Source organism: Barbus barbus (genome assembly GCF_936440315.1).
Source record: "Barbus barbus genome assembly, chromosome: 44".
NCBI classification, from domain to species: domain Eukaryota; kingdom Metazoa; phylum Chordata; class Actinopteri; order Cypriniformes; family Cyprinidae; genus Barbus; species Barbus barbus.
Genome location: NC_136722.1, coordinates 23,154,742 through 23,166,707, shown reverse-complemented (window position 1 = coordinate 23,166,707; position 11,966 = coordinate 23,154,742). Strand labels below are relative to the sequence as shown.

The 11,966-nt window shown below is 37.6% G+C and overlaps 1 protein-coding gene across 3 annotated transcripts in view; it reads right to left on the bottom strand.

Moving 5' to 3' along the window:
- LOC306863178 (NLR family CARD domain-containing protein 3-like) overlaps positions 1-11,966 on the bottom strand; it is a 17,001-nt gene extending 5,035 nt beyond the window's left edge. For 2 of the 3 annotated variants that reach the window (XR_013783657.1, XM_079406392.1), the window contains exons 1-18: positions 11,711-11,947; positions 8,211-8,388; positions 7,690-7,950; positions 5,822-7,610; positions 5,544-5,630; positions 4,984-5,067; positions 4,705-4,788; positions 4,034-4,117; positions 3,875-3,958; positions 3,706-3,789; positions 3,533-3,616; positions 3,368-3,451; positions 2,882-2,965; positions 1,998-2,081; positions 1,200-1,283; positions 1,039-1,122; positions 485-568; positions 51-134 (exon numbers count right to left, since the gene is read on the bottom strand). Coding sequence is in view for 2 of the 3 variants with exons in the window: in XM_079406392.1 (XP_079262518.1) it covers positions 51-134; positions 485-568; positions 1,039-1,122; positions 1,200-1,283; positions 1,998-2,081; positions 2,882-2,965; positions 3,368-3,451; positions 3,533-3,616; positions 3,706-3,789; positions 3,875-3,958; positions 4,034-4,117; positions 4,705-4,788; positions 4,984-5,067; positions 5,544-5,630; positions 5,822-7,610; positions 7,690-7,950; positions 8,211-8,304 (3,323 nt within the window). In the remaining variant the exon portion in view is untranslated. Of the gene's footprint in view, positions 1-50; positions 135-484; positions 569-1,038; positions 1,123-1,199; positions 1,284-1,997; positions 2,082-2,881; positions 2,966-3,367; positions 3,452-3,532; positions 3,617-3,705; positions 3,790-3,874; positions 3,959-4,033; positions 4,118-4,704; positions 4,789-4,983; positions 5,068-5,543; positions 5,631-5,821; positions 7,611-7,689; positions 7,951-8,210; positions 8,389-11,710 lie in introns of all 3 variants that reach the window. The other variant, XM_079406393.1, reaches the window with a different exon arrangement.

The following is an 11,966-nucleotide window of genomic DNA, read 5'->3' as shown; positions in this document are numbered from 1 at the left end:
TCTCACACACAGACGGCGGTTCACACATAGACCCACACACACAGACTGACTTGATGTAGGTGAGCTGATGGTTTCCTCTCAGCGCAGTAGCGATGAAGATCGCTCCATCCATCCCCAGAGAATTCTCCTGTAGACTAAAAACACACCCAAATACACCGTTTTAACATTCATGTGCTGTTTTGAGCATGGAAATTGAGCATCAGAAATGTTGCTTGATCAGCATATTAGAATGATTTCTAGAAGGATCATGTGACACTGAAGACTGGAGTAATGATGCTGAAAATTCAGCTTTGATCACAGAAATAAATTACATGTTAAAATATATTCACGTATGCAAATGTTCAAAACTGATTACTGGATTCCAGCCACATTTCTGCAAAGCTCACATCCATTTTGTGATGAAACAGCTTTAATAACATCTCTCAATTATGTTTTGATCAGAGTATATGATTATATAGGAGAGTAATGTGTTCTGTAGACATACTTCAGACTTCTCAAGCTCCTGTTTTTCTTCAAAGCACTGGAAAATGCCTTCGCTCCTTCCATCCCAATGGAGTTTCCACGCAGACTAAACAAAAATGGGAAATATTGAGTAATATATGAGTTTTTAAAGAGAGTTTATCATACACCGTGCCAATTATTTGTTTCTTTTTTTCCTAGTTGTATGCAAAAAATATTTTTCTCTTCAAAGGCTTGGGGTCAGTAAGAATTTAGTTTTTTTTTTTAACCAATTAATAATTTTATTTAGAGAAGATGCATTAAATTGATCCAAAGTGACGGTAAAGACATTTATAATGATACAAGAGATTTTTATTTCAAATAAATGCTGTTCTTTTGAAATCAGCAAATCAGAATGATTTCTGGAGGATCATGTGACACTGAAGACTGGAGTAATGATGCTGAAAATACAGCTTTGATCACAGGAATCAATTACATTTTAAAATATTTTCAAATAGAAAACAGTAAAAAAATAATATTTCACACTATTACTGTCTTTTGTCTAAATAAATGCAGGCTGGGTAAGCAGAAGAGACTTACTCTAGTGTATGAAGGCTTTCGTTGACCACCAGAGCATCCGCTAGAGCAATAGCCCCTGATTTACCCGCTGATACACCCTGAAGACTTCACAACACACACATGCAAGATCAGACACAATCAGCTTTAGCAAACATAATAATGAAAACTGAAGTGAGACTCACTAGAGCACACTGAGAGAAGAGTTTGACCTCAGAGCACAGGCCAGAGCATTGACACCGTTATCACCCAGAGCGTTCTCCTGCAGACTGACAGAGAAACACACAACGGCCCATCATTCATGATACAGATATCACTACATTACAATATATTTAACAATGAGACATGCACTTTTAAAAAAGAAATATTCATTCCAAACAAAAGTAGTTTTCAGCCTAATGCATTAGAGAGCATTTCATTCTGTAGTTCCTTAGTAAACCTTCTATGTTGTAGCACTTTCCACAAAAACCAAAACATGGGTCTGAAGAACCTGTGCATTCTTGAAAATAAAGGTTTCACAGCATTGAACCATTACTGATTCCTCAAAGAATCTTTCAGTGAACAGTTCTTTATGGAACCATTTAACATTTTTCCTCTATAAAGAACCTGGATATTAAATGCCAGTAAAGAACACTTTTAAAAATAAAGGTTATTTATTGGAATTATTGGTTCCGTGAAGAACCTTTAACATCCATGGAACCTTTCCATTCCACAAAAGGTTATTTAAAAGGTACTTTAAAAACTAAAAAAGAAAAGAACTGTTCACTGAACGTTTTTTGAGGAACCCAATATATCTCTTCTATGGTATCACTGTAAAAACTCCTTCTCTCATTTTTAAGAGTGTAAGCTCTTATGGTTCTAAAATGCTTTAAAGCAGCATTAAAGAACCTTTTATTTCAATGAGTCAATGAGATAAATTGTTGGTGATTTTGCACAGGAAAGGACTGCTAGCGTTTGATGCATGAGGATGTAGAAGCTCTTACTCCAGCAGCTGAATGCAGGTGTTGCTCATGAGAGACTGAGCTAAAGCTTTAGCGGCTCCAGCCTTTATGAAGTTCCACTGGAGACTGAAACACACACACAGGAATATATTAGTCATTTACATGTGAAACAGAAAAGCAAAACCTTCACATTAAGTCAGTGAGCTAGATAGCATGATCTCACCTATCCTAACATGGACAACATCACATCCTGACCTCGATGATTTCATTACCCGACCAAGAGTCATCTTTAAGGTTCTCATTAGCTCATCTCTTTTGTCTTAATGTATTTGTAGGTTCATTTTTAAGTGTAATGTGTGTTTTGCAGTGTTGGGAGTAACGCGTTACAAAAGTAGTGCATTACAGTAACGGATTACTTTTTGATGTAACGCAGTAGTGTAAGGCATTACTAATCAATTTTCAGTAATATTTTACTCGGTACATGTTCAGTAACGCTTGCGTCACAACACACTTTTAGCCCCCAATTTTTAAGAAAGAAAAAACTTCTTTAATGGACAAAAAATGCTCCAAACGTTTTTTCTAAATGAAAATCCGGAATGAAATAAACACTCTGCCGTTAGAGCAGGGCTCTAGTACATTTAGTCAGTTTAGAATGTTAAGTTCTACTTCTGTAGATATTTTGGTGAAAGTAACAAGTAGTAAAGTAAAAAAGAAACAAAAAAGTAACAAAGTAAAAAGTAGTACAGGAGTCATGTTACGCATTACAATTCTGAGACAGTAATATTGTAAGGTAAGGAATTACTTTTAAATAACAGTAACAAGTAATCTATAATGTATTACAGTTTGGAAGTAACACTTGTGTTTTGTTTTGGTGTTTCTGATGGTTTCAGGAGTGTATATTATTGAGATTGTGTGTGTTTTCTCACTGTAAGGATGTTATTGCTCTGTTGACTCTCATGGCTTCAGCGATGGCCGTCACTCCCTCATCGTGAAGAAGATTAGCGGTCAAACTTACACACAGATACAAACACTGATAAATGATTTGCAATACATTCAGGTTGAGAGTATAACAAAAGCTCAATACACGGTGACACGCAGAGTACTACATTTAATTTGAAATGACTTTGTGAAACGAAATGCTTTAGTTTTGTGCCAAGAAAGTTAATGTGATTATTTGATAGATTAACAAATAACTAAATTTTTTTTTTATAAATTTGATTATATCGCTTCAAAATTAAAAACTGATTATATAACGAATATACATTAATAATAATTACTTATAATTATATATAGTATATAAAAAATACATACACAAACATTATTTTTAATCTAAATTAGATTTATATAAAAACAGTAAAAGACAAAGGCATGTGTTCATTTTGACATTAAACATGTTATTTGTGTGTACTTACTCGAGTTCTCTAAGACTAGTGTTGACTTTTAAGGCTTTGGCGATGTCTTTGGCTCCAGCGACTCCTATTGAATTCTCCCTCAGACTGACACACGCAATCATTATTATTTAGTCAGAACATACATGTTTCAATCATTTAATACTGTGGCGTTAGACATTGACATACTTGAGACAGCTGAGTCCTCGGTTTGACTGAAGAGCGTGCGAGAGAGCTTTAATGCCTCTGTCACTCACCGAGTTACTCTGAAGACTGAAAACGTGAGAGAAACAGATCAGAAGTTCATTCACATTCATTGATTGGATTATTTGTAATGAGCTGGCTCATTTAATGTGTTTTACCTGAGCGTGTGGAGTACATGGTTGACCATAAGAGCCTGAGCCAGAGCTACTGTTCCCAAATCACCCAAATGATTGCTGGAGACACTGCAATAACATTCACACAGACAGAATTATTTTCAGCAGAGAGTTTTATCTGATCTGATTTTGAGCTGACACTTCAGCCTCTTACTTGAGATCTTGTAGAGTTTGATTCTTTGTAAGGGCTTCTCCCATTTTTTTCACTCCTTCTGGCCCAATGCTGTTCTTCTGAACGCTGCAATACATGCAGATTTGTGTTTATGATGCTCTGCTGAAGTGCACACACACACACACTAAAACACATACTCACTTGAGTGTGGTGAGCTTTCGGTTTAATTGAAGAACCTCCGCCAGTGCACGCGCTCCTTCATCCTCTATGTGGTTATTCTGCAGACTGCATGAATCAACACACACGTGCATCCAGTCAAACAAAAACACACATACAGTATGCTCATATGTGCTCACAAGCATGTACAAATTAAGTCAAATAATTGATTAAAGATTTGTTTATTAATGTATTAAATTCAAAATGTATTTCTTCAAATAGAATGTTTTTTTTTTTTTAAATAAATATTAATTTGATTTATTCTAAATATTTTTACACTTACAGCTGTAACAATTAAATTATGTAGAATTCACTTGACTGACAGAAGGACCTCATTAGTTCTTTTATTACATTAAATTACAAAAAAATCTTAGAAAATAATATTTTATAAAAAATAATTTTTAGAAATATTACAACATAAAAAAATAAAAAGCTGTAGTAATTCTATAATGTTTGTCAGAACTCACTTGACTGACATGAGGACCTCATTAGCTCTTTTATTATTGCAATTTAATAAATTAGAAATATATATAATTTAAATAATTTGTTTCATAAATAATATCAATAAATAAATAGATTTTATTTATTATACATATTACAATATTTAAACAAAAAATACAGCAGTAACAATTCTATAATGGTTTATCAGAACTTACTTGACTGTCACAAGGACCTGGTTCATTTTTAGGGCCTCGCACAACGTCTTTGCTCCCTTGGCCCCAATATTATTGCCACGAAGACTAAAAAAAAAAAAAAAATCAGAGATCAGTTTTATTTAAAAATCCATTTTATTTTCTCTTGTTGATTCGGATTATAAGGATCAAGGACACAGGAAAAGACGTATCACATTAGTTTGCACTATATTATTCAATGACCTTGTAACTGCTAGTGAAAATGCAAAAATGATTATTATATTAATAAAAAAAGTCACTGACTCCAGGGTTGTGAGGGTTCGGTTGACGAGTAGAGCCCGACTGAGTGATTTAATGCCTTTGCTGCTTATGGAGTTATCAGCCAGACTAATAAAAGAGAGAGAAAGAGAGTTAAACAAGTTAAAGGCTGGAAAAAAAAAAACATCCTAGCATTCAAAAGGTTGGGGTCTGTAAGTCTGCAATTACTTCACAAATTACAGTAAAAACTGTTATATTGTGAAATATTACCACAATTTAAAATAACCATTATCTATTTGAATATATTATAAAATGTAATTTATTCTTGTGATCAAAGCTGAATTTTCAGCATCATTAATCCAGTCTTCAGTGTCACATGATCCTTCAGAAATCATTCTGATATTGCTCAAGAAACATTTATGTTTATCAATGTTGTGCTAAACCATTATACATTTTTTCATCAATTATTTGATGAATAGAAAGTTCAGAAGAATAATATTTATATTTCTGATCAATTTACTGTAATGCACCCTTGAATAAAAGTGTTAATTTTTTGCAAAATAATAACACTTACTGTATACGGTAGTGTATGTGTGTGTCCATACCTGAGCATTTGAATATGGCACTCTTTGGCACTCAGCAGACTTCCCAACAGCTCCATGGTGCCTTCCTTAAACTCATTGTTTTCCATTCTGCACAAAACACATATACAGAGTTAATAAGATACACAAGAGATTTAACATGAAAAATAACTCAAACTTAGGTGCGTTTCTCACACAAATCTGTAATATGGCTTTGGAAGTCTTTAAGTATAGAACTCAAACTGTATATACTAACTTTATGCTATAGAGTTTTGGCTTTTTAGTATAAACAGACATTTTACCTCAGCTTACTGCAGTACAGCAGCTGTGGGAGGAGCCTCTTCAAAGAGGAGGAGTCTAGGCAGTTGGACAGTTGCGTCTCTTCAGTACATGCGTCTGATACTTGCAACAAGTAGGCGAGAACAGCACAAACTCCGCCCTTCAGCTTCCCCCGCAGGCTGCAGTTAATGAGATCGTCCTCTATGGATCGTAGCAACTCTGCCTGCTGCAGCTCCGCCAGACACGTTACTATCGTGACGCTGCGCATGCAAACAGCGTCGCCTCCTGTCCCAGTCACTGCGTTTTGAAGCAAAGTTGTCGCTGTTGTGCGCTGAGTCACCTGCTCTTCGAGCCCAACACCCAGCGAACCGCCTAGCAAAGCAGCAGCCGCTGGAGACAGCAGCCCTGACAGGAAGCGCATAAAGAGGTCGAGGTTGCCTTGCGCCGTGGCGTCTGATTGGTTGGTTTTCTGCAGCGCAGCGCGGTAATGGCTGTGGAAGCCGATGCGGGGCCAGGAAACACTGCTTTCGGAAAACAGATCGAACATCCCGCGCCTCGACGAAACATAGTAAAAGAGCGCCCCCAGGAACTCCTGCACGGACGTGTGTGTGAACTGCCACGCCACGCTATTGGACAACCAGCTTTGCCTGCGCTGGAGGATGCGCCAGCTGAGCGCACCGCCCTGAGGTGGTACGTCGACACCGTAAGTTCGCAATTCTGTCTCGCTAAACGTATACCGTCGTCGTAAGAGGCTATAAAAAGCAAGGCGACCCAGAGTGCTAAGCGGCTTCCTGATGCCTCCACTGGGCGTGTCTGATCCAGAAAGGTGTGGCCAACAGTAGTGGGCGTAGACTTCTGTTAACGTTCGAGGAAGGGGCGTGGAATCTGATTCCAACTTTAGAAGCCGCGATAGCGTAGTTACGATAATGTGGCAAACCGCAGGCACGGAAGACAAAATGAGCAATGGTTTCTGGGAATTCAGGTAAGTCCACACATGGGAGGAGACATCCTCAGGTGTGTTTGTTTCAGACGGTGAACTGTCTTGTGATATCGAATACGCATCTAGCGTGTTCGTAATACAGTGATTAATAAAATCTTTTATTTGCGTTCGGGAAATTGGTGGGGCTTCCGTCACACGGTCGACCAATCCTGCTGGAACTTTCGCTCCAGTGCCAGGCCTTGATAAAAGCCAGAGCGTTGCCCCTGGCAACAGGTTACCTCGTACAATATTCGCAATGAGATCCGACACGGGAATTTCACGACGAGGGTCGCTAGTGGGCGGGGCATCTGCAAAATCCAGTGAATTGCGAAACTCTTCCAATCCGTCCAAAATAAGCAACACTTTGCAGGATTCGTTAAATAAAATGATGTCCATGTTATCATACGGAACGAACAGTCGCAGCAAGCGCTCGACCGATAGCCGATCGAAACTGCTCAATTCCCAGCATGCAATGGGGATTGCGAGACTCAGCTCTGGATAGATCTGACCAGAGCTCCATAGCTGGATGAAACGGCGGACCATTCGGCTCTTCCCGCTGCCGGCCACACCCACCGTCAGTGTCACGCGAGGGGCGGTGCTAACTCTCGTCAAAGGAGCGATCAGCTTGTCCAATCCCAGCACTCGACCATGAAGAGGCCCCGCCCCTCTGTTGACTGACACCTGTACAAGGTCGTGTTCTCGCTGCTGAAGGTCAGATACACACTCTATGAGGAGTAAAGTGGAATTTGAGTTGCCAGCGACTTGCGCCAATGAATTTTCATCTTCTTTTAGTCGCTGAATGAGAGCGTCCTTATACGGTCGAACCACAGAGTCTGCGGAGAGAAAGAGACAGACGTGAGGACTTTAATAATTCTAAAAGAACAAAAAAATTAATTAAGCACATATACTAACCATGTACAGTTATAAGGTTGTACTCAGTCAGGTGTGAACTTTGAAGATAAGCCTGAAGGGCGGCGCCATGTGGATCAGTGACAGACAGGAACTCAACCAATAAATGCACTTTATCTTTCAACGACCCCATTTCCTGGATAAGCCCCGCCTCCTGTGCACTAAGCAGGTCTGTCTTTCTCATGTGATGGACTACATTTACCAAAATGGTGGTGGAGAAGAACCGTTGCAACAATGTCTGGTGTCTGCGTAACCACCCAGAATCTGAGGAACAAACACATAGGTACATAAACATATAATTTAATGTAAGGAATGCATAAAATGTTAAAAATGGGAATGCACAGATACTACATTTTTGGCCAGCACTGATATATATATATATATAAAATATATTGATCTTTAATGTTGATAATTATTTAAAATTATAAATATATATATATATATACACATTTCAATATTTAATGTAAATGACTGATAACAAAAAATGGGCTATATCTTTGTGGGCTGTATCTTCTTATATCTACCTTCCATCCTTTTGCTAGTCTCTTGTTTTTGAGCATTGGATTTCAGATCCAGGTAGCAGTACTCCTGCCATGGGATATGGGAATGTCTATCCATCCCAGAGTGCTAGGAAAGCTTGTCCACCTGTGTGTGTGTGTGTGTGTGTCAGACCCTCAGTGTCATTCAGTGGCATCCATTTCCCTGTAACACAGACCGACAACGCATCATCAGCAGCACACATCAATCAAACGGATACAGTCACCATCACAGCATCATGGTTTTGCACAGACAAACAATGCTCATTTTCTTCCAGATGTATATTTTGTAATTTATGAAATGTGGAATTGCTTTGACATGCTTTCTAACTGTGTTCAGAATTTAAAAAAAAGTTAAATGTCCTTAAAACGTCTTGAATAAAACATGCAGAGGTGCACATGTCAGTTCTCTGGAAACCAAGACTGAACCTCATTACCCACATGCTTCAACAAGCACTGTGTTACCATGGTTACAGCATGACAGCGGTCCCAAACAGATGCGAGGTACAGTTTACAAGCCTGTAGCAACAAGACAACAATGACAATCTTATGCCACAATAAGCCGCGTTTCTATTAACAAAACAACCTGCATGCCAGGATATTAAAAGCTCAGGGGAGGTAGAAACTGCAGCATTGGCCTTCCCCTCAAACACATTATGAGTCCTATATGACAGACAGACCTGAGTAGATTACTTACAAATTGTAAAATAAAGCAATTTAAACACTTGAACACTAAAACTACAAATATTGTATTTGTTTACCTGCATGTCAGTGTGACCATTAACCAGCATCAGAGAACTGTGAACATGCGAATGTGTTGTTACATTATTGAAATATTAACAGCTTCTGCGATATTTCAACAAATATTTTATTTTTAGGGGTGACAAAAACGTTTGGGAATCCCTGCATTAAACACACATTAATAAACAAAAAAACAGCGACACGCAAGTCGTCCAGGTTTGAAATATTTTCATCCAGAATCCATAAATTATGAATGATTTATTGCCACTGTGTGAATAATATGTAATCCGTAATAAGTAACCATAAACTGATTACAAGTAAATCTGATTCAAATGTAATATACTCTAATTACAAGTACTACATTTTTGGAATATGATTACATAATCCAGATTAAACGTAATCAGTTACTGTCCAGCAATGATGACAGAAACAGTGCAGTCAGCAGAATGTTTTCAATCCTTTGATTCTGCAGATGTTATGAGGTTAATGCAGAAAGCCCTGGAAACCTCATGCTTGAGCCAAAGTAGCCTGTAGACCTAAAAGAGTTAGCAGCATATTTGTATTCATATTCATAAGCATGTAATAATCAAATATAGCTGTCAGTTAAATTGAAAAAGGAGGCTACAGTCATCGAATGAATTAATTCAAGTCTAATTTAAGTCTAACCAAGGCTGTATTTATTTGATTTTAAAAAATACAGTAAAAACAGTCATATTGTAAAATATTATTACAATTTAAAATAACTGTTTTCTATGTGAATATATTTTAAAATGTAATTTATTCCTGTGATCAAAGCTGTATTTTCAGCATCATTACTCCAGTCTTCAGTGTCACATGATCCTTCAGAAATCATTCTAATATAAGGATTCGCTGCTTAAGAAACAGGTCTCATTATTATCAATGCTGAAAACGGTTGTGCTGCTTCATATTTTCGTGGAAACCATGATGCATTTTTCAGGACACTTTCACGACATTCAATTAAAAAAGAACAGCATTTATTTGAAATAAAAATCGTTTGTAACATTATAAATGCTTTGCAGTCACTTTTGAATAAAAGTGTTTTTAAAACAAATCATACTGACCTAAAACTTTTGAACGGTCAAAATCAATTTAAGAAGATGTAAATGTTCACATACTGTACGTTCAGTAAGAAACAGACCCGGTAACACAGAACAGCAGTGTCAATGTCATGTTACACTTGGTGTAAATCGGCCTAAACGTGTTCAAACAACAGTAGGTCACTTCCTTTGTGGTATTTTAATAACAAATATAGCAAGAATTATTTTTTCCCATGGCTAGGTTTAAAGTAGTTACCATACACCACATCGCTATATAAAATAGGACCAAAACTGATTGATTGGACCCTTACAAATATCCAGAGCTTCTTCTAAAACATCATTTACTTTTAAATCTAGACAGCCAGAATACCCTAGCAACCACCCTAATTATCCTAGTGACCCCTCAGAATACCCTAACAACCATCCTAAATACCCTAGTAACCATTCAGAATACACTAGCAACTATCCTAAATACACTAGCAAACATACTTTACCCTAGCAACCTTCCTAAATACAACAGTAACCACTCAGAATACCCTAGCAACCATCCTTTACCCTAGTAACCCCTCAGAATACCCCAGCAACCAACCTTTATCCTAGTAACCCCTCAGAATACCCCAGCAACCAACCTTTATCCTAGTAACCCCTCAGAATACCCCAGCAACCAACCTTTATCCTAGTAACCACTCAGAATACCCTAACAACCATCCTAAATACCCTAGTAACCCCTCAGAATACCCCAGCAACCAACCTTTATCCTAGTAACAACTCAGAATACCCTAACAACCATCCTAAATACCCTAGTAACCATTCAGAATACACTAGCAACTATCCTAAATACCCTAGCAAACATACTTTACCCTAGCAACCTTCCTAAATACAACAGTAACCACTCAGAATACCCTAGCAACCATCCTTTACCCTAGTAACCCCTCAGAATACCCCAGCAACCAAGCTTTATCCTAGTAACCACTCAGAATACCCTAACAACCATCCTAAATACCCTAGTAACCCCTCAGAATACCCCAGCAACCAACCTTTATCCTAGTAACCCCTCAGAATACCCCAGCAACCAACCTTTATCCTAGTAACCACTCAGAATACCCTAGCAACCTTCCTAAATACAACAGTAACCACTCAGAATACCCTAGCAACCATCCTTTATCCTAGCAACCATCCTAAATATACATTTAGTCATTTAGCAGATGCTTTTATCCAAAGGGACTTACAAATGAGGACAACAGAAGCAATCAAAATCAACAAAAGACCAATAAAACGCAAGTGCTACAAAGTCTCGGTTAGCCTAACGCAGTACACGTAGCAAGTTTTTTTTTTTACATATATACACACACACATATATATATTAATATATATATATATATAGAAAGCTAGTGTTAGAGTTTATTTTAAATACCCTAGCAACCAGCCTAAATACCATAGTAACCACTCAGAACACCAAGATACATGTATATAAAAACATTTTCTTAAAATACAAATGAAATTATTTTACAACAGCAATATTAATAAACTATGTTTAACATTTACAGTTTTTTGAAGATTGCGTAAAAAAATAGAAATTCTCCAGCAATTAACTGCATACAGCTCATGTTAAAGGACAAACACCTTATATACACAAATTTATCATATAAAATATAGCTAATCCACTTGATGATGAAAGGAAATACTCACTGTTGATTAAGTGGTGTTGATCTTGTTGGTCTTCAGATCTGGAGGCTCCAAACACACAAACTCAAGTGCAGGAGCATCAGGTGTGTTTCTGAGCACAGCAAGTCTTGCTAGCATCTGCTAACCTCCGCTCTTCTCTACCCTACTTCACACGGAACTCATCTTCATCCTCCATTCGACACTTTCTCTGTTTGAGTGTTTCTGTCACGCACCGTCTGTCTTTTTCTTTCCCTCTCTTCTATCCTTCCTGTTGCACCTC